Genomic DNA, 24,116 nt, shown 5'->3' with positions numbered 1-24,116 from the left:
CTGGATCATAGGAAACAAACACAAATAGAAGATTCTTAGGGACTGCTCTTCCCTTTCTTTGGTATCCAGTTACAATACTTAATACTTGTTCAGAATATAAGTAGCCAAGTACAGCAAGTCCTCGAGTAGCATTGCATTATAATGTTGATGAACTTAACTCGTTTATTTCAATTAACCTGTGGTAAAATTGGTTTCATTGTACTTAAAAGTCACAGAACAATATTAAGTGAGGACTTAAAATATATAATAGCATTGTGAAAATTGCGAATACTGCACAGCCTTGTTATTCTCAATCAGCAAGTTAACACTAGCCTCCAAAAATAACTTTTTAATTATGTCATTTATGTACTACCTTCCATGGTGTCTTTTACTTTGCCCTAAATTAATCCCAAAATAATCTGAAATGCCACTCCAATAGCAGAAAAAAAGGGGGGTATATTTCCTGTGATTTTTTTTTTTTTTTTTTTTGCCTGTGGTTTTAAGAGTACAAAGGATCATCCTACTCTGGTAGTCCACATGTCCATAGTGTGTAATAAAAATAAAAATGAATTCTCAAGAGCCTCCTAGTTTTTATTGTCATATGAGTGAAAAAAAAAATTGAAATGGCCATCTTTTGAGTAAACTGGAAAGAGAAATGTTTCTGTTTACCTACATAATTAAAAGCTGGTCAAGATTAGTTTGGGGGAGTTATAGGTTGTTGATTGTTTTGCAATTTAAAGCTGTTCAGTCTGTTTGCTATTTCTATGAGCCTTCGAGCGCCTAAGTGACTTGCTTCTGATAGTTCATTTCTGAACTGCCCCAGAAATGGTTAAAATCTGATTCTGAATCAAAGTGGCAGTTATTAATTGTTGACAATTATTTTTAACCTTGTTCTCAACTGAAAGCCTTCAGATGCCCAAACGTTCTGGCAAGTTGCTATCATTTTCTGTCCAAAATCTGAGAGCAGTGTCCATCAGTCATTATTTGGCCTATTTATACCTTTTATTGAAAAATACGTAAAGGCTTGCATGTACTACATGCCTTGCTTGAGTAGCATGGTCCCAGCACTGAATTAACACGCAAACCTTTGTTGGACCTGTTAGAATTTACTTAACCAAATGGATTACAATGACTATAGTTGAGTTTTGAACTCAAATATTTCAGATATGAATAGGAAAACAGTAACTTAATTGTTTCTTTCAATGTATATTGTAAACCCCCTCACTACCCCATTAAAACTACAAGTTGATATGAAACTTTATAAAGAAAATCAGAAATGAATTTCTGATTTCTAACTCAGGTCAAAAGTGTTAAAAATGGCTTTGCTTGAGACCATTGAATTTAACAGTAGGAAAGCAAAATCTACTTTCACTAGTGTTTGACCTTGCGTTGGCAAGGGAAGTAGCCTAGCAACTACCCGAATTGTCAAAATGTGTAATTTATAAGCCGCTTCAACATTTTTGATCAAGTACTATGGGCCAAATGATGGAAAAATAATATGCAGATATTAAACTTTAAAAAGAAGGAAACGTTTAAAGCATGAAGGATTTCAGAAAAGGCTGGCATCAAAGGAGGAATGTTTGCAGTATTAAAGTGTTAAAAGTGATCTGCAGGCTCCTAGTAACACCAACGACTTCATCTTGTAAATTAAAAGGTATGAAAATAGAATACTCTCAATATTTCATTAGAGCTCCTAAAAAACAAAATAGTACTTTCCTTTTTATTTTATTTAATAAAAATATTTTTTTGCTTGGTTTTTTACCTAATGTTATGTATTCATAAATGGAACCTATTAAGTCTTGGAAAATGAGTACTTTGACTTATAAAATATGTTTAAGGAGTTTACAGTATGAAGAGAACTGTAGAACAAAGTACAGGGTAATAAAGGTGGATGATTTTTATAAAAATTTAGTTTTGTGAGTAAACCGTATTCAGATCTAATGTGTCACTGTTCTCAGCTCTAAATGAATCAAAGCCTAAATAACAATGACATAGTTCTAAACCTGTCATGTAAAATTGCCTTTATACTCTGGCAATTTCAGTAACAGTTGTTTTTATTTTTAAGTATTACCATCACAAGCATCTTTTCAAAGACATGTAATCGAATCTGTCAACACAGCAGTGGAACACAGAAAACTATTGACATGGTTCTTGAATCCCTAGGCAATTAGTTTGACCTGCCATGAAGAATAGAAATAAGAGTATAATTCAGGATAATCTTTATGCTCCCAAGAAATGGAAAATTAATCCCTCTGACATTCCTGCCCCATGAGGTAGGGTCCTTCATATCTCCCTTTCCATTCCTAAAAAAAAAATCTAAGACTGGTTGTGCGCCAGACAGTGTTAGGGTCAGATAGAGTTCCTGCTGTCATGGAATCTATTCTAGTGAAGACTGACTAATCAAAATATCTGATAAGCATACCCAACTTCTAGTAGGGGCCCTGAAGAAAACAGCATTATTTAGATCGAGTGGTCAGAGTAAGTCAGTCTGTGGGGTTGAGGGTTAGGCTAAGACCTATGGACAGGCAGAAGGAACAGAATATTCAAAGACCCAAAGATAGGAAAGAGCTGGGACTTGAAGTGGTCAAGAAATTAATAGCATGAAGAATATGCTAAGTGAGACAAAGAATGGTATAAGTTGGATAGAAAAATGGGCCAAATCATCCAGTGCTTTGAGCCACAGAAAAGGCTAGCAGACTCATGTAAAGGAATTGACCTTACACAATTGGAGCAGGTAGAGTAGTTTCTCTAAGGTCTTTTTGTCGAATATTGGACCTGAAATCCACAAGGCAGAAGGGAAGAATAGAAGCCTCAGAAAGGATTGAAACCCGTGACGGTTCTTGTGGCTCAGCTCTTAGTGCTGTGGATGTCCTGCAGAAAGAAGCCAGTGTCCATCTTGGAGCTAAACATGCATCTGGTCCAGGAGTCAGAAAAGCTGAAAAGAAGGTAGAGTAGTTGTAGTCCCCAACTGTTGCCTCAGGCTAACAAAGTAGTCAACACAGATATGAGCCAACAAAATGGCTGTTGCTTCACCTTGGCCCTCCAAATTTCACACAAGACTCTCCTATAGCCCACTCTAACCAGAACCCCACAGGGAAAGGAATTCTAGGAAATATAGGTCAGTCTAACCAAGTTGACACATTACTAGGTCATCATGACCTTTAAGGCCCTTCCACTTAGATCTTCCAGCAAGATCCTAAGCAAAGCTCTTCATCGTCCTATCTAAACTTGCTACTTCTAAGTTTTTCCATTTTTGTAAATGGTACAACTTTCCTTCTATAATCAAAACTTTCTAATCCACTAAATTCCTCTTTTCTCTCATATCCCTTTCTTGCTCCCACTAATCTGTAACTTAGTTCTATCACTTTTTACCTCTACAGTGCCCACCCCGGTTGTATGAGTTCATACTCACCGAGTGATTACATAATCCCACACATCGATTTCACATTTAGTTTCATATAAGCCCCATTCTGGGAACCCCCAGAGTACAACAAGGACTTTCTCCCCTCCAAAGACACAGGGAGTGAGTTATGGTGGAGAAGCCAGCATGCTGCTATTATTATTTAAACCAAGAAAAACACATTGTAGACAAGATGAAAGATCTAATAAAAATGTGTTCTTATTCCTGATTCTAAAACTTTAACAGCTGGGCTTTCCCATGTGGAATAATATTACATAAATAACTCAGCCAGGAAGCAGAGGGGCTGTGAAGAAATCCAACAAAATGATAGATGATCTTGGATACTTTTAATATCACACCCAATGGAGTTACCAAAAAAAAAAAATTAGTGGTCATTGGAAGATACTAGTGAGCTAGCCAGTGCTGGTATGATCAACAGACTTAAAGAACCTGAGTCATGTATTACTAATTCTACAGAAGTTTTCTTTCTATTTAAACATAGTAACACTCTATTCCACAGGGACTTCTGCTCCATCCAAATTTATCGTATTTTAATTAGTCATGAAAATTTAGAGAAGTTGGCTCTCAAAAAATAAACTTGTTGAGATTTTAAACAGAAGTAACTGAATTCTTATATTTACTTTTCTCGGGGACAAATATCACAAAGTGCATCCTATTTAGTATTCTTTTCCACATAATTTAGGTGTGTGTACCTCATGTTACATTTTCTTCCCACTTCTTCTTTCCGCTGAAGTATACATAGTCGCAGTTGTGGCATAAATGCCAAAGGCATTATGCAAAAATAGGAGTGAGGAATAGAACCGCAGCCTAAGGAAATGAATAAAGTTCTGCCTATATAATAGGAAAGTGGTGGGACTGAGCCACAATCCATGTGACAGATATAGAATTTTGGAGCAAGTCTCTTCATCTCCTTCAGGTTTGTGTTGGCCCCCACTTATATTTCTCAGCAGGTCCTTAGACAAAGAGCTCTTAGAAAGTGAAAATTCATTTTTCTCCAGGCATGTTCTCGGACATCCCACTGTGGTTGGAAGTTCTGCTTTGTGAAATGTACCCAGGAAATCACCTTGCCAGAAGTTTTATGAGAGCTCACTGGTTATTTCTGAAGAGTTACAGGAGATATTCTGTGATTTTAACAGTGGTTACTTCAGTAGGAAACACTCAGGGAGCATGTGCTTGTTATTCTTTTCTTTTTCTAATCCTGAGATCGATCATTGCCCTTATCTATGAATATCGACTCACCCATTGGCTACATCATGCAAAGGAAAATATCTACATCAACTTGAAAGAAGAGGAGAAAAAATAGAAATTTACTTCTAGGCCTTTACTTATCATTTCCCTCAACTCTCTGCCCTCCATATGTTTTTACTTACTATGATCCAAGGAAATAGACCAATGTAGCTGCCCCCTAGCAGAGTCTGAGTCATTCAGCAAGAGATGCCTCTATTTTTCGTTCTTTAGTCTTCCTTCTAAGAGAATAATAACCTCTGAGTGACAATAACCTCCTGTGCTTGAGGAATGGGGCATTGAGCCCTTTCAGAATCATATGAGAGACAAAATTCCATGGCACCTTTAGTCTTCTCCCTAAAACAATTTTTTAAAAAAATTTCTCACTACAAAATTTAAATCTATGAATTACAGAAAATTTAGAAAATGCAAGTACATACATACACAAAATAAAAGTTTCCAGTAATCCTACCAGTCCAAAATAATCATCATTATCTCTTCATGTAAAGATATCCATTCAAAGAGAAAATGTATAATTTGTTTTTACAAAATGGGATAAAATGTTATTTGCTGTTTCATAGCCTCCCCATTTAATGCTGTATCATGAATATCTTTACACAAATTATAGATTTTTGCTATTATGCCATTTTCAAATAACCAGAGAGTATTCCACTATAGAATACAACATAATATATTTAACCTATAGCATATTATTGGACTATATTGTTTCTACTTCAGAAATGATATTTTTTAAATAAAAGCACAAATTACATCAATATCCACTACAATTAATTTATATTACACATATACTTAAGTGAAATGGATGCCTTAGGTTTGCACTTAGGTCTGCATGAACAGGTTGTTTTGTTTTGTTTTGTTTTTTGTTTTTTGTTTAGGATAAGAGGCACAGGTAGGCAAAAGAGTTGACTTCTTACTTTTATTATTTCAAGGGCACTTGGAAATATCTCCCCAGTCCACCTCTACCTGCCAACTGAAATTACACTCTTAAAAGGCTTAGCAGTCACATCTTATCAACCTTTAATAGAATAGAGCAATAGTGCATTTTAAATCATTCTCTCCCCTACCACCATGACTCCTCAATGAAGTACCTTCATTTATTAGGTGGAGGAATCAGCTGCTTAAGTACCGCATTTGAATTTAGTTCTATTAAGCATTGCAGGACCCTGAGCAAAACTAAGATGTTCTCCAGGTTGGGCAAAAGAAGTTCAGCATCTGGAAAATGAGAGAGACATAAAAATAGCAGACACAGGAACTTGAAAAGTAAGCTGAGGCTGTAGGGGTGCTATAGAACATTCAGACTGAACAAGGCACCCCTAGATGCAGCAGCCTGAATGTCACACAGTAATCTATATACGGACACTTTTGCTGCCCCAGTGTTTTAATCATTCGGGGTGCAGTGGGCCTGTACCTCTATTTTAATAATGGAAGTTGTAGATGGTCAATTTACAGAAAATTTTGATAGAATTCATTTATTTGTTCATTCTACAAAATGGAATATTTATGCAGCCATGAAATGTATATTGAAGTATTGACATGAAGGAATGCACACAATCTATTAAGTGATGAGATCATGTTACAAAACATTTTTGCAAAGTAATCTCTTAGTGTGAAAAATTCTGTGTTTTATATTTGCACGTGAGCACACACACATTTACTGGAAAAGAGCTATAAAAATACATACCAGCACGCTTATAATAGCTTTCTCTAGGATGTAGGAATAACAGTGGTTTTTCTTTCCTTTTATTTTTTAAGTCTGTATTTTTATGGTAAACATATGATAAAATAAATGGCAAGTATGTGCATTTGAATTTCACGCTCTACTTTTTTTCTTCGTGCTTGATATTTTCAGACTATCAGACTCTTGCTGCAACTTGCTTTATTGATTTTCTCTTCTTTGTTTCATTCCCATGAGAATATAGAATGTCTTTGTCATTTCATCTCCAAATCCGCTGTTCTATCTCCCGTTCTCCTTCCACTTTCTCCCATACTTGCTTTCTCAAACTAGATGTTTCATATGAATTTAAAATATTTAAGGGTGGTCACTCCTTACTTGCCTTTGGAAATCCAGAATGTGAACAGTATTGAGTAAACTTTCATCCGTCATGTAAATTCTTAATTCTTTGAAGAAGCACAAATGGATTGAATTTACCCCCTTATGCCCTGACTTCAAGCATTTTTAACCATCAAGAAAAGTAAATCATTTAAATTTAGAACTGACAAGAAACAGACTCAGTTATCTCCAACGTATATGCTAGAGAATAGCCTGCCAAAGGTTTTGTGTAGAGGCAGAAGATAATAAACTTAAAATGCGTATGCTAGTCAATGAAAGTTTTACATATACAACAAAGTGAGTGATCCAAGTTCCAAAAATAAAAGCCTTGCATTGAATATAAAATTAGTACCAAGTAAATGAGTTTATTTTTTGAGTGATGAAATAATTCTCTTCCATTTTAAATGACATGAAATATATCTGTGATTACGTGGCATAAAGAAGTCGACTTTACAAATTTTCCTGATTCTCTGGTTTATGACAATAATGGCAAACATATCTCCATCTACTTTACACACTTTACAAAATATTGGAGAATTGGTGTTTATTATAGCATTATGTATAATTGAGGCTTTTGAAAAAATGAAGTATTTGACAAATTTTAGTAAGAAAATTTCTACATAAATGATTTTGCAGTAGTTTTGTATGGATTTGGACATTAAAAAGTTGTTTCTATAATCCTATTAAGAACTGAAACCAGATTAATGGATGGTAGGTTGAAGAGGCCTATTATATAGGAGTCGTGGCTAATGATTGAAGTCTTTTTCACCTAATGATTTATTCCAGCTTCCTCCCTAAGAGTTCTTAGGATATCAAAAGTATGTCAAAGTGTTAACAATTCGATAAGGAATAAATGTCGATGAGGCATAATTTATTAGCTTTAGGATTGTTGATGAACATAATTTACTGATTGAAAAACTTCAAGACCTAAATTCCACTTTTCAGGTATGTCACTTCTTTAATACCTACTGGAACTCCATCTAAAGGAATGGGAAAGCATAAAAGAATAATGTTGGGCAATTTTGATGGATATCTGATGTGGCCTGGCCATCAAAATGTAAATGTATGCTCAGTACTGTTTCTTTAGCAAAAAAAAAAAAGTCAGCCTGATAGAATTCACAAGACATAAATGTCTTTCTATGGAAGTTAGATCCTTGCCCTCGACTCTGGCACTTTTGTGGAGATCATGTGTGTTTGTTTGAGTGATGTATTTAGTTGGCACAAGTTTCCTAAACGAGACCCTTTTGGAGTGCCAACCTAGCTTAGTTCTCCTGCTTCTTGGGAAACAGCCCCCTATATGGGGCTGATACTTCCAGGTATGGATGACATCTGTCCAATGCAGATCCTTTCTTCCAGGAATTTGAAGTCTAGAATTAAAAGCTTGGAAAGATAGTGAGGCTTGGAGTAAGTGGGGTTAAGGTGCATTAATGGCAGCATTCTGATGAGGTATTCATGAAAACTCTCAAAAAACTTTCCTACTCTTTTTCTCTTTTTAAGTTTTTTTCTGCTTAAATTAACTGAATTTTGTTTCTGTTATTTAAAACAAAAAATACTATATACCAAGCATATTTCTTATGGAGGGCAGACCGAGGTTCAAATACATGCAAGTTATCCTGAGACTCTCACAATTATTCAGTATTATTTTATACCTACTAGAGGATCAGGAAGGACGCATTGTCAAGTGCCCCTCCTAATAGCATCCTTCAGAACAGGTGGCAGACTGAATGTTTCCCATCTCCTAACCAGGATAGGGACAACTTGATAAAGTCAAACGACAGCTAAGTGATGCTTTTAAACATTGGAAATCTCCACAAGACATGACTTACATGGCATCTACTCTGCTTATGACTCTAATTGTAATTATGTTTCTTATTTCTCAAGCGCTTAGTATATATTCAAGTTCTTTAATAAAGAGAGAGTTCCTGGAAGATCCCTCAAAGCATCCAGATGTTTCTAAATAAGTCATAGGTCATCTTTCTATAATGAGAAACAACATGTGAAAGGGAATCAAAGGATGCTTATAATTCCTGCCAGCTTGCCTTGACAATCCGTCCACTTCCCCCAACAGCCTTTTGGTATAACAGACTGGCAGAAACCATTTTATTCTGCCACACCACATTCATTAAATTTGTGGTAATTAAGATCATAGCAATGGTTTAATTACTTGTGTTTTTATCCCTTACTCCTGGGTGTAATGCCTAATTGAAGTATGTCCCATAAGAGAAAAAAAAAGAGGGAAGAAAAATTATGAAGGTTTTTGATGATTGCTTAAATCAAAGAATTTTGTAAAGAACCTTAATCACAGTTAACATTTGAGCACTCACAGTGCCAGGCACTGTGGTGGGGACTTTCAATGCACTATTTCTTCATCCATGGAAAGCATCCAACGAGATAGGTGCTGTTTTTTGTTTTGGTTTGTTTTGTTTGTTTTGTTTTGTTGTTTTGTTTTGTTTGTTTTGTTTTGTTGTTTTGTTTTGTTTGTTGGTTTATTTGTAGATGAGAAAAATGAATGTTAGAGAGGTTTAGTAATTTATCCATGGTCACATAGAGTAAAGGCAACAGTGTTTGTGTTGGAACTCGTCCATTGAACACCAAACCTGTTTTCTTGAGTCTAATTCCAGACTCCAGATTACCACTTCTGGTTACCATCAAACCATGATCCTGAAAGCTATAGATAAGCCTTACAGGTTCCTCTAACCACAGAAGGGAGAAAACGGTCAGCACTTTGGGCTTCTTTTTGGGTAGGAATTCTTTGGATTCTTCATAAGACTTCATTTGAAAAAGGGGTTTCATTTGACCTGAGGATCCAGAGTGTTTCAGAGATGTAGTTAATACTTGGTCAATCTGAAACAAGAATCTAAGCATCTTGATCTGTCTCTTCTTTTCCACTGAGCTTATTCCAGAATATATTAACTCCATTTGCTAGGATGATTTCAGGTTCAGATAAGAGGAAACATCACTCTTAATCTTTTCTATCAATAAAAGGGAATATATTGACTCAAATAACTGAATAGTCCTGAATAATCCAACAGATTCGGCTGTGGTTTGGTCCAGAAGTATAATCTACAACTGAATAGGACTCCGGTTGTTCATAATTTTCTCAGCTCTCCCCTCTATAGTTTTTTTGTTTTTTGCCTCACTCTTATTTCTTTCATCATAGCATTAATAGCTACAGAAAATTCCAGAATTTGTCCCCTTACCATACAGTCCACAGCAAAAGAAAGGTTTTCTTCCTCAGCTCCTGATGAAAAGTAGATAACTCTTCAGCAAAAATCCCTTCACATTTCATTGGCCTGAGCGAGGTCTTGCTCTCATTCCTAAACCAATGACCATGACAAGGGGAAATCAGACGCTCTGACTGGCCTAAACTACCCAAATTACAGGGCCACTATCAGTGAAGGAAAAAAGGTTCCCAAAGGAAAATCAGTGTACACTTGCCAGAAGAAGGGCGACAACAATGCTAGCGAGACAATGATTCCTCTACATATGCCAAAGTATTTGCTCTAAGTGAGGCTGGAGCTATAGCTAATAGCTGGAATAACAGAAACAGTACTTTTTTAGGATTGACAATAGTAAGCAAGCCGGCTCACCAGTAATTCAGTCAATTTGCTGGGGAGATTACTATTGGAAGTAAGTAAACTACTAGGCTCAGGTTTAACCAGAGAGCACGGTAGATGACTGACTATGCCTCAGACTGTGAGGATGAAAAGCACTTGTGTCCTCGCAGAACTGGGATTGAAAAGCTATGGCCCACAGGCCAAAACTAGTCTACAGTCTATTTCTATATGATCCACAAGCTAAGAATGGTTTCTATATCTTTAAGTTGTATATATGTATATTTGTATATACATATATATGTATATGAATATTTTTTGACATGGAAATTATATGAAATTCAAATATCAGGGTCCATAAACAAACTTTGACTGAAAGATAGCCACACTCATTTATCTACATATTGTCAGGGGCTGCTTTTAAAATATTTGCTGTCTGGTGCTTTATAAAAAAGTTTGCCAACTCTGATATAGAACGAGATTATGTGACTAGTCACATTCACGAGATTATGTAACTAGTCATAGTATTAGTAAGTGATGACTCCAGGTTGAGATCTAGATGGTTAGATACCAGGGTCAGACCTCTTCATGTCATATGCTTCTTAATTTTGTCATTTAGAATAATGAAAATGGTCTTGAAAAAAGAAAGTGACACATGAATACCATCGGTTTTGAAATCAATGATATACTTTTATATAAAATAAGAAGTACTTATAACTCCATTCTCTTCTTGACAGAGAGACTAGTTTCAACTAAACCAGACATGTAGCCTTTCTTGAATAATTCTAGAGGAAACTACCACCATTTGTGGCCACCTACTAAAATCTATTTCTTTGTTTTTGTCCATTTTACATAAATTTAAAAAGTAAGATTTTCTCTCTCTAACATTTTCAATGACTGAAGTCTTTGACTTTTGCTTTACTATTTAGATTGTAATTCCTTATGCTTTTGGCATTTTCTACATAATTGTCAAGATAGTTTACTTTGTTCTACTTTTACAGAACATAACACATTTTATTTCTTTTTTTCTGATTGGGGAGGCTGAGCAGGAAGGGAAAAATATATGGGATGAGGAAGGTAGGGGAGAGATGAGGCGAAACTAACATCAGGAAAAGTTAAGTAGAAAAAACAAAAATGATTCTTGGTACAGCAGGATATCAAAACTAGGCTAAAGACACCTAATACCAGTGATCTGACCTTTCTATGTTAGAAAAACAAAACCATGTTGAGATGTGATAGACACTTGAAAGGTACAATTTGCATTTCAAACAATGTTTTCCATATGGCGCACATGTCATCCATAATCTTTACAGGTTTCCAGTTCACTGCTCAATGAAATTCACATTTCCGGTTTCAGTCCATAAAGACTAGAACTTATAGTTCTACGCACCTTAAAAATGCATTGATAATGTACAAATTTTATTTTTTATTATATTTTACATGTAGAATAGAGATTTAATAAGAATCAGCACTGATTTCTGAAGGATGAAAATTGTCAAGTTAATCTATATGGCTAGAATAAAGTAGCTGACCTAACAAATCAAGGGCAAGTTAGAGAAAATTTTGCTTTGTGTTGCAAAGTTTCTGATTCTGTACATTAAATACACTGAACCAACAAATATATGTGGAGAATGGCACACAACTTTAGCTGACTGTATGCAGAACAATCATCGATTGATTGGATTAATTTAGAATATTAGAAAAAATACAACCTTATTATACATTGAGTTCTTGCAAAGTTGGAGTATGGACAAGATTAATAACTTTTACATTTTCTTGGTTCATAAATCTCTAGGAAAGTTGATAAAAAGTTCTTATGAAATATGAACCTACCTATAAATAATAAACTACAGATTAAAAACTTCCAAACTATATGGATTTGGAGGTTTCTTCTAATTCAAAATTCTTAGATAATAGGATCAGCTGATAGCTTATCTCATAGCTCTTCCACTGAACTCTAGAGAACTTAAACGGAGAGCTATTGAAATCCACTTTTCCAGAGACCTAACACTGATCATTTTCAGGACATTGTGCATTTTCAATTAATTGTAACTTTTTATATTTTTTAGTTTCTTAAACAAGGGATAGTTGATTAGAAATAATTAATTGATTAATGGAACTTATTTATCATGTGCTGATTTAATACTAGATTTATGATTGTAGCTTCAGAAGATGCATTTCACAACCTTTATTGGTCATGCTTGCAGTCCACAGAGATTTGAAGCCCTTTAAAGTTATCAAAGTTAAATCTTTTTTGTACTGTACCCGAGGGCAAACTTGGCTCTTCAAATAACTTCACTTTAGTTGAAGGAAAAAGACAATAAACAAAGTGACAATGATATTCAGAGAGATTTAGTTTATTTAGGGATGAATGGCATCCTGGCACTTACTTGTTCTAATTGCCTGGTACTAGAATTACTTTGATTTCTGAAAGAGTGTTTTTTATTTTGCTGCTGCTTAGTCTTCATTTTCCACTTGAGGGACTTTTTTTTCTTTTCCTTTCTGAAAACAGTGGAAAAGCGTAGAGCCCATTGGGGAAATAAATGGTATAATTATGTATGACACCAAAATAAATGAAAGCTTTCCTTCTTCCAATCCCGCTTCCTCCTAATGACTCTGATAACTGAAGTGTTGGATTTTATTAACTAGAGCAAAGTGAACTCTCCAGAGATGAAAGCAGCTATTGAGATTCATACCTGCTGACATGGAAGGAGTCTCCTCCCTTTTATAGCTGACAGATAGGCCCGTAATGAGCACGTTTTGTAGCTGGAGAGAAAGAAAAAGATGAAAGAAAAACCTTTTGAGGACTAAAAAAGGGAGGGCTGGGGAATCCCACTAATATAGTGATACTCCTTAAATTGTTTTCCAAGAGACAGAAAAGGGAATATGTTTAGAGGTCGCACTGGCTGTTTGAATTAGTTTGGCTTTGAGAAGATAAATGTTGTGTATAGGAATATAAAAATGTCTGCTAGAAACCACTTTCACACAACGAACAAAGGAATCATCCTTAATATGTGATTAACTGATGTTCCCTGTTCACGGCAAATGTTGGCTTTCAAATACTTCAAGTGAGGGACTCTTTGTTTATAGGCTCAAGCATCCCTTGAGACTTCTAAGAGATTAAGACCACATGATGCTTTAAGGTTCTTTTTTTCTTAAAAAAATATACATAAAGATTTTAAAAGCATGGTGACTGCAATAGTGCCATTTATTTTAAATTACAGTATTAACCTATCATTGGTTTTCAAAAACTTTTCTGAAGCATGCTGTATTAGCTCAATGTCTATTAAACAACAATTTAATTTTTTCTTGTATCCTCAAAAAAAAGTCTATTTGTAATCAAATTTGCTCTCAAACCCAGATAGGTTCTGTGATGTTAAACGCAAATTACCAAACTCTTCCTGAGGCAAGTGAGAAGGATTGCATCCATGATGCTGTTATTTAAAATGAATTTTAACCTTTTAGGTGCCGACAACAAAAACACACCGAGATTGCAGCAAACAGAAGCCAAGTTGTTGAAATAAGAGCTGCCATTTCCAATGAAAACAGAGGGCTGCAATAACGCCACAGGGAGCAGGATCTGATGCTGAAATCGCAGATATAATCTAGATGAGAACAAGGGTGAAAAACTGGGGAAGATATGAATGAGATTTTACCTTTCACACACAGCCGAGGTAGCCAATGTTTCATAAACCCTGCCTCCCACACACACTCCAGTCCATTGATTATCTTATGTTTCAATGATTGATGCCCCTTTGGCTCCAGGGACTCACCCTGGGATCTGACAGGAAATGGTGAATTGTTTATTTATTTTTTAATTAGAAAACCAATTGAGCCCCAGTCCACGTCTTTAGGATCCTATATGCAAGTGCTCTAAATCATATTCTGCTTATTATAATGTTTATTTATAAATTTCTACTTTATCATTGGCTCTACAATTCTTCAGATGAATTATTCCCTGTATCCTCCTAGTTGCTAATGGCTCAATTCTTCAACACTGTTCATGGTGCAGACTAGTTCATAGTAGTAGCTTGTTAAGGAGGCTGTGTGTCTGTGCTGTCCCAGCCATCACCAGTCTTGTTCTCTCTGAAATTTGGCTGGGTGCCCAGGGAATGAACTAGCTACTGCCTAGTAGAGAGGAGAATCAAAGACTGGCACTTGGCAGGGACCTCTGCTCTTGCAGCTGCTGAGTGCTAAATTATTGCCAATGTGCTTCTCCAGCCGTGCACAGCAGGGCTGGCTGAACATAGTAAGGAGCCTCTCCTCTGGCCCTTTACACAGGATTTGGGTTTCAGAGCTGGAATAAAGGGGGCAAACTGGGCCAGCTTCTGCCCAGGGTGGATAGGCAAGCACATCTGTCCTGGATGGATACTGAAATGCAGTGGATACGTTTCCTGTTCTTATGTGCAAAAGAATATGTGTAGACTCTCTCTTTGAGGCTAAAGTGGGTTTTGTGTAGGTATACGTGTTGATCCAATTGAACCTCTGAGGCAAAGACACCTCACTCAGACAGAGCTTTCGTAATGCTGAAGAAGAATGTGCTCAGTGAGAGAATACACTGAAAATGTGAGTCAGCTCTTCTTCCTTCTGCTTAAAGGAAAGAATCAGGCTCAGTCAAACTGTGATTCACCAACAAGTTTTTTTAAACCTGACATTAGGTGTTCTGTAGTTTTCCAGTGCACTAGTTAGGTGTGTCTGCTGAGGATGATATTTGTAAAAGAGGCAGGGCAAGTTCCCAGAAAGAACTTGGGATAACAGAACACCAGTCCAGGACCCCCTGCATGACTATGGCTGCAAAGAACTGGGCTTTCTGTGTCTCCATTTTCTCATTTCTTTCTTGCATATGTAGATACATAGACCGCTAGTCCTGGTTATTGCTTGCAGTTTGAGGATGAATCTCCTGCAGTGCCAATGTAAATGATGTTGCATGAATAGTCAAATTGTAAATTATAAATAAATTTTATTTTTGTATTGTCTCCTTTCCACATCTCATGCTTTATCCATCAGAGTGGGGCAAAAACTCCATGCTGAACTCTTTTCCCCAAGGCTTTTACATGAAAAAATAGGGCTTTATGTTTTGGGGGATAATTTCCTTCTAACATCCACTCAGAGCACCAAGAAACGATAATTATTGACAATTAATTTCTATTGCCTATAGTAACAAACTTTAGTAAAATTTAGAAATTTTATAATCAGATCTACCTGTGTTGCTATGTAACACTAAAACATTTTGTGTGGCTTTTATTTCTCTTTCTTCTCAAGAAAATGTGCTTGAGAAGTATAATGTCAAGGAAGTATAATTTAACAACCAAAATTTCATTCAAAATAAAAAAGTACACACATTTTCTCCACATACCAGCTGAAACCTGCTCTCTATTCATCTTTCAAGAGGAAATTTACATTTAGCAGACATATATTTTCATGCTTTTAGAATGTTGTTCCAAATGGCATTTGAAAGAAGCTATATCTTCACCTCACCTCAACCCATAAAAAAGTTGGTATTACAACTGTCCCACGTAGTGGCAAATATTTCATTATACATTTTAGCATTCTCACTGACAAATTCTTCAAAAAGTGTGTTACTAACATTCTTTTTTTACATGTAATCTTCAAGAAAATATGGGATAAAAATCAAGGAAGCCTCTTATCTCTGTAGGTGATTTTTCATAATGGAAAGGTCTTTTCGGAGAAATTATCTTAATAATACATTTCTAGCTACTTGTGGTAGAAGCCCAGAAGTAAGTTTGACACTCTTTGGGATCCTGTTTGCCTTTGGAAGATCCATTCACTCTTCCAGGTTCCTAGGATCCATTTAAATCAACACTGTCCAATAGAAATCTAATGTGAGCCACATATGTAGTTTAAAATTTTCTATTGGCCATATTAGAGTAAGTTTTTTTTAAAAAGTAATAAATTTTAATAATATATTTAGCTCACCCCATTATATCTAAAACAACATTTCAACATGTAAGCAGTATAACAAATTACCAATGAAATATTTTGCATTCTTTTTGTTGGCATCAAAATCTTCAAAATGCAGTGTGTGTTTTGTACTGATGGCACATCTCAATTTGGTTCAGCCACATTTCAAGGACTCAGTAGTTACATGTGGCTACAAGGTAGGATATTGGACAGGGCAGATTTAATCCATTGCTTTTTACCAGAACATGTAGTAATACCTGAGGAACCAGAAGGAATTGATGTATCTCCAAACCATGAGCAGCTTTTTTTTTTTTTTTTTTTTACCAAATGTCTTTAAAAAGCATTATTAGCATTATTTGCAGAGTGCTCCTTGGATGCGTTGAATCATATGATTTCTCCATCAATATTTCGTGATTACTGGGCACTGAGCTTGTCTCAAATACACCTGATCTTACAACTCTGAATGGCAAATAACTGAATTTATATTTACTGACAGGATCACATTATTTAATAAAGTTTTATTTTAGAACAATTACATTTATAGAAAAATTATGAAGATAATACAGAGGGCTCTCATACATCTCATACCCAGTTTCCCCAAATATTAATATCATCTTAGTATGGTTTCTTTTGTCAAAATTAGTAAATGAATGTCAATGCATTGCCATTAAGTAAAGTCTGTGTTTTATTCAAATAAAACTGAGTTTTTATTTCCTGAGTTTTTTCCTAATGTCCTTTTTCTATTCCAGTATACCACATTACATTGAGTCTTTAAATCTCCTTAGACACCTCTTGGCTGTAAGTTTCTCAGATTTTCCTTGTCTTTAAATATCTTGACAATTTGAAGGAATACTGGTCAGGCATTTTGTAGAATAGCTCTCAATTGGGATTTGATTTTTTTCCATGATTAGAATGAGGTTATAGATTTTGGGAAGGAAGAACACAGAGGTAAAGTGTCATTCTTATCATATGACACTTTATATGACATGACATTTATATATGACTTATGACTGTGATGTTAACCTTAATCACTTAGTTGAGGTAGCGTTTGTCAGAGTTCTATACTCTAAAGCGACTCTTTTTCACCTTTTCCATACAGTACTCTTGGGAAGGAAGTCACTATGTGTTGTCCAAACTAAAGGAGCAGGGAGTTATGCTCCACCTCCTTGAGAACAAAATATCTACATAAATGATTTGGAATTCTTTTTGCATAAAAGATTTGTCTATTTACCTAATTTATTATTTTTTTTTATCCAATCATGTTTTTATATCAGTTTGGACTCATGGATATTTATTTTATACTTTGTGTTATTATCCAGTACACTTGATTTACTTTGCTGCTCATATCATTTCAGCTTTGGCTGATCCACTGGGAGTATATCAGTTAACTCCCATATCTCTTTGACTTGCCCCTGTCATTAAGGTCTTTTGGGGATCTTTTCGTTTTGTTGTTTTGCTTTATTTTGTTTTTGAGAACTTCCTTACTTTCTGGCACTATGGGATGCTCCAGAATCATCTTGTATATTTCCTGCCCTCGTCTTAGAATTAGCTGTTTTTCCAAGGAGACCTGGTTCTTTTCATTGGAGAATGATTTTTTTAAAAAATTTGAGTACCAGGTGCTTAATATTTTATAAAGTATTATTAGGAATTTATAATCAAGTTGAGTACCATATACTATCTTAACATTTTTCAAGTGACATATCTATACATGGTAAAAATTTGAAGAGCATCTGGAGTCTTTAGCCTAGCATAATATTACCAAGGCATTCCTGTCAATGTCAGTCTAGGTGTGGGATAGAAAATGTACCCAAGGCAGCTGAATAACACTTCTCAGATTTTTTTTTCTTGTGAATCAAATATGAAACACAGCAAGTGATTAGAAATATTAAATGTATTATATTATTATAGTATAGTATATTATTATTATATGCCACATGAGAAAAAGTCACCTCAGTGAAATAGAAAAGAAAGACTATTGTCAAACAGAAAAAAGATTAAATTTATGCAGTTATGCTTGTGTGTGTGTTGACTAGTTTCCAAGGTTTAAAAGATTGTTTGAATCTGGTATGTTACATACAAATATTTCTTAAACTACTAAACTGAATTATTAGTATAATTCTAAGTATTGCTACTAACTTTATGTTAGCATTCAGTTTTATAAGATTCAAATAATCAAAACAGAAATTTAAAAGGATCATTTTCTGTTCTTCAAAGAACAGAAGCTCACAGTGAACAATGCTATACTCTGGTCAGTTCAATTGCCGACTTCCTTATCCTGTTCCTCCTTGGCCCTACCTGCCCCTGTACCACAAAATCATTAAAAAGTGTTTTCTAAGGAGTCGTGGAGTGATCGTTTCTTAAGGTAAAGTTGGACTAAGCCAAGTAAATATTTCACTAAAAGCTTTTACTGGAGCTGGTCTTGGAGTAAGGAAGGAAGCATTCCTTTCAGCTATGGAAGCACTAATGCAAACCAGTTCTGGTGTTTGGTTTGATTCTTCTGCTTCTAATTCTGTAGGGCAGTGACCTCATTCTAGCCCTGCCCCATGCTGGTTCGGTATTCCTGCTCTCTTCATTTTGGCCACCTCAACATTTTCTACAGCCAGCTGCTCTCCCCACGTCTATTCTTCTATCTATATCTGGGCAATATCTTCAGTCTTCACATGCATCTTGCTCTCGCTTGCACTTAACTCTTTAGATATTCCCATTAACTCCTCAGTTTTGGGTCAATTTTGTCTCAGGTGGAATAAAGTACACCTAGTGTAACCCAGAGACCATGATTTAGGTGTATACTACTTCAAACTCTTATTAAACTTTTGAAATAAAACATAAAACATGATGACTTGCTCAAAAACATGTGCTTAAGGTCCTGCATTAAACCTATATTTGGGAGTTTGATACTCTTACCAAACAAAGATTTTAAGAAAACTGCAGCCTGTATTCTCAACTGTTCTCTCTCCCTAGACAATATGCATTTTCTCTCTCAATTTCTCCCTCTTTCTCTCTCTCTCTCTCTCACACACACACGCACGCAAGCACACACGCACACATATCACAGTGTCATTTAATCTATGTCAAGAATCTTTCTACAAAATTTCTGAGAGTTAACATTTTATCTCCTACCCAAACATCTTCATTGCCTCCTGGAACTCACTTCTTTGTGAAGCTTGCTGTTTCATTTTTGGACAGGTCCATTTGTGAAAACCTGTCTTTCATACCGAACTAAAATTCATCGTATCATCTTCCCTATTATTCCTGGAATCAAACAAGATATTATGTGCAGAAACTTTTTGAAACAGGAAAGCACTAAATACATATAATATATATATATGTGTGTGTGTGTGTGTATATATATATGTGTGTGTGTGTGTGTGTGTGTGTATATCGATTTTACTATGTAGAGTTTGAAAATTTGACAAGCACATTCTCCCCTCTAGGTCATTGGGATAGACGAGTATGAGAACAGGACAGGGCAAATACCCTGCACAGGTTTCTGAAGAGAGCTCCTTCCAGCCTGACATTCCATTAATCTATGTTTTTTAAACTGTTCTATTTAAGCAATGAAAGACAAGGACAAGACACAACCAAAAGCTAGAAAACAGAAAAAAAACTAAAATAGGGAAAAGACCAGGATCCAACAACTGAGGCTGATCAAGGGCCAGAAGAAGCAGAAGGCAGTTGATGTGGCTGAATTATCTCTGCTGGTTACAACATTTCAGTCTTAAAGGTTAGTGTAGGCTGTAGTGTCATTTCCTGCTTTTCTCTTCCTGATCAAAGACAGCCTCAAAGTACCTGAGAAATTATTTCAATTCTGAGCCAATCAATAAAACAAACAAACAAACAAACAGCACTCATATGGAAGAGTACTAGATGAAGGCCTGAGATTTCCAAATTTACTCTCAAAACATCATTTGAGAAGCAGTTCTTAAGGTTTGGTTGGGTGTATTCAACTTCCAAGCTGTGATATGGATGAACTTCCCTGCCAGCAGTCCTAAATTTGGTGCTCTGAAGAGGGCAAGAACAGAGCAGGACCAGACCCCATGTCTACAGGTGCCCATTAAGCATATTTGACGAGGAATCCAATGTCCAAACTTCCAATGGTCAGAAATCACTGGAAGCTTTGTGGCATTTCAAAGACTGTGAATAGAGCACCTTGATCCAAGTAACACAGAACACTTGGATACACATGAGATAGCCACTGGAAGAATTCCAGGCTCATAAAACTTATGAGGCAGTTCTTACAGAGGGTGAGAAATTGGTTCAATATATAACATAAGTGATTAAGTATGAATAACTTCTAGATCCTTTGGAATCAAAATTAGTACTATATATTACTTGAAACATAAATTCAGAGTTCATGGTAAGGTCTAGGATATGGCATATGACATATAACTTTATACCATATAGTTAGACCCTTATACCTAGTGAGTGACCTTATTTGCTTTTACAGAGACAGTCTTTAAATATTTTTTTGTTTGATGTTTTTCTGCATGTTTTGAGATAACTATATGATTTTTTATTAGAAATTATTGACTGTTAACTGAATAACACTATTTAGCACACAGAAAATCTGTATCAGTGTACAATTTAAGGAATATAGTTTTAGAATAAAAATTAAGATCCACCTTTCATAAGAAATTTGACCACAATACTGAAGGGACAGTTTGTATGTCAGATTCCAAGTCCTTTTAACAATCTCTTCCTTTTTCTTTGTTAAACAGACTGTACGCAATGCTTAGTGCTATTTTTCTTAGCTGAGTTCAAGCAAAGCACTAGCATCAACTCGATCTCTGCTTGTTACATCTGTTCAAGCACCCCCTTTTGTAGTATGGATTTGGTTCAAGAAGATGAACTTCCTCTTTTTCTCATAATACAGAACATAATAAACATCCACAATTTAATTAGCTACTTAAAAATACTTTTTGTGGAAGTTCATGTAAAGAAAACCTTTCATCATAGCCACCTACTTGCAACCTAACTTTTCCTTTCATTAAACCTCCCAAGAAGCTTACCCTGAGTGCCTAACACCCCTGAAGTACATTCATTGACTACCAGAGACAGAATTAGAGGGCAGACCTTAAAGGTCATGTAGCTCAGCCACCCTCACAAACACTCTCATTTCCAAGCTTCTTCTGGATTATGTCACCTCCCTTAGCTCCCAATGCAATGAGACATTTAAATCACAACAACCCATTCAAAATTATACAGCTGCCGATTTGAGTCGGCCTTGGTATTGGTGTTTGAGAGAGGGACCTGGTTGTCTGGTTTACTCAAGAAAATTATTATAGATGATGCAGTTGGGTCATGTGACACATAGTTAAAAAAATAAACAATCCTTGTTGACACATGACCTACAACTAAGACAGAGGCTTTATAATTCATGTGATGAAATATTTGGCTCTGAGGAAATGTCACTAGCTTTGTTTTTCTTAGCATGAGAAGCTAATTCATATTTTCATATTAGGCTGAATCTCAACTGTGTCAACCTTGTGATATCAATAAATTGAACCCCTCAAAAGTTGCTTTCTGCTCAGCAAGAATAAACTACAAAAGCTTTTTGAAAAGAGAGACTTTAGGAGTCATTCTCTATCCCCTCTGTGTTCTTCCTGACTGCTGGCTTGCTGACCTGGGGCTTTTTACCTGGTGGTCTGATGAATGAGTCATGGCATTTAAAAAAAAAGAGAAGATAATAAGGATATTTGGATGGTTAGATATAGAGGCAATTAAAAACGTGCTGGGTGGGCTCTTTTCCTGTAAGGCCTGGATGGTGATTTGGAAGATTGTAGTGGATTCTCTTTGTGATGCCTACAAATATTCCAGAAAATGGAGTAGAAAGGGAATGTGAAACTAGACTCATCAGAAAGACAGTCCACAGATTCTTAGTCTTCAAGTATTTTATACTCTGACAGATTTTTTAAAAGGTTACTTTTTTCCCCCCCTTAGTTTCAGCTGTAAAATTGACTTAGAAGAACAATCTGGACACAAACAAGCCTAATCATAGTGGGAAGGGTGTCTGGTGGTGGGCAGTAATACAACTCAGTATCTCGTCTCTTAAACCAGCTCCTCCTGTGTTCTCACTCTTTGCTGATACTGTTAGCAGCCATCACCAGCCAGCCAGACCAGAGACTTTGGACTCACCTTCCTCATCCACATAGATGATGAGTTATTTTTGCAATACTTTCATCTCTTCCTTTTGCCACTGTCAACACATAAGTTGAGATTTTCATCTTCTCCCAATGGGATCACATAAACTCTACATTGTCTTTATTCCATCCTATACCCTAAGAATGATCTTTCTAAAATTCAAGTCTAAACATGTCCTTTCTTAAAAACCATCAATGGTTTACCTCATCAGTATTATATTGAGGCATAAAATGGTGGTTTACAAGCCAGTCAACCTATATTTGGGAGGTGTATAGCTTTAAAATGTAGGTTCTGGAGTGGGAGTGGGCATCTGGCTGGTCTCTTACCAGTTGTATGATTTTAGGGAATTACTTAACCTCTCTGAACTTCAGTCACTTCATTCGTGAAATAGGAATTGTAACAGTATCTACCTCATGGAATTTTGTGAGGATTAAATTAGATAATACAAAAAAAAAAAATACTTAACATGGTACCTGACAGCTATTACTCAAGGCTTGCAAAGTTTCATTGTTGTTGGTGTTTTTGTTTTTACTTTTCCAACTTTAGTATTTGCCATTTTCTCCCAAACCTCCATATTTTCTGGCCATATTCAACTGTTTACTGTCCCTAGATAATATCTTGTGATTCTCTACCATTTTTCAGGCCCTGCCCAGGAGGATGAGGCAGACTTGATAGAGAAATGCTTAACGGAGCTGTGAGTCATTGAAAGGTGTTGGACTTATGGTTGAACTAACATGGTGGAATCCAGAAATCCTCCACAAATATGCTTAGAGATGAAACCATTGGTAGAGTCAAAGTGTAAGATGATTGGTGCCTTAATTAAGTCAAGTGGAAGAAAGCCAAGTTATAATAGTAGACAGGTCATACACAGCTGGTGAAAACTGACATTTCAAGAACTGAGCATGCAGCGGAAAATTCTGCTCTGCCTGAAGATCCTTAAAAGTGCCACACCAGGTTGGGCGACTCTGCTTTGCCTGGATTGCCCTTCTTTATTTACTGATTCCTTCTCGTCTTTCAGTGGCTACTTCAGTTGTCTCCTTCTCTATTAACCTTCCCTAACTCCTCTTCTGATTTCTCTCAGGCACAGTGTACTTCAAAAGGAGGGGAAATTTATAGGACCTTTGGTTGACGATCTAAAAAAACAACTGTGTAAGGCTACTACCACTTGAATGCAAGGATGGTGGAAAAAAGAAATCTGACTGGAATAAATTGATCACATATAAAGGACATGTTACAGATAAAGTAGAAACAAATTAGGCTGACCCATATGAAGGCAAGTCAGGGGGCTTGGGAAAAAAAAAATTGGTAATGGAGAACTGGTGGTTCTGGCTGATCTGAATGCAAAGCTTTACTAGTTTTTTTTGGCAAATCCTTTCCCCCCAAATCTGACTCTCTAGTTCTTCTGCTTACCAATTGTGTGAGCTTGAGGAATTTAGGCTCTTTGAGTCTTAAATTTCTCACATGATAAATGGAGTGGGGAAGGGGATGGGAATGCCTGCTCTGCCCACTCTACAGGTTTATTTTGATTTTCCAAAATGAGAGAATATGTGATAGCACAGTTTTGGCCTCGTCATGGCATTTCTATGAGTGAGGGTAGAAAAGAAATGCTGGTTTTGTGGTTGCTTGTCATTTATTAACTAATGTAACACTTCGATTAAACTCGAACTCATCTTCATTGAGGTAGTTACTTTGTGTTTTCAAATGAAAAATTAAGAATTACCTAAAATATTGAGTGAATGCTTTCCTTATCAGAATTTTGAAGCTATTTTTACCATATTAGTCCAACTCAGAAATGCAATTAATT

At 35.9% G+C, this 24,116-nt stretch overlaps 1 protein-coding gene across 1 annotated transcript in view; it reads left to right on the top strand.

The window, feature by feature from the left end:
• TMEM167A (transmembrane protein 167A) overlaps nt 1-22,326 on the top strand; it is a 42,587-nt gene extending 20,261 nt beyond the window's left edge. Inside the window, exon 4 of the mRNA XM_011377709.2 lies at nt 22,229-22,326. Within this exon, the coding sequence (XP_011376011.1) occupies nt 22,229-22,323 (95 nt within the window). The 3' untranslated portion in view covers nt 22,324-22,326. The remainder of the gene's footprint in view (nt 1-22,228) is intronic.
• Nucleotides 22,327-24,116: the final 1,790 nt, after the last annotated feature.

The sequence above is a fragment of the Pteropus vampyrus genome, unplaced genomic scaffold (assembly GCF_000151845.1).
Source record: "Pteropus vampyrus isolate Shadow unplaced genomic scaffold, Pvam_2.0 Scaffold11, whole genome shotgun sequence".
Classification (NCBI taxonomy): Eukaryota; Metazoa; Chordata; class Mammalia; order Chiroptera; family Pteropodidae; genus Pteropus; species Pteropus vampyrus.
Note: the sequence above shows the minus strand (reverse complement) of the source record. Positions and strands in the feature narration are given on the sequence as shown.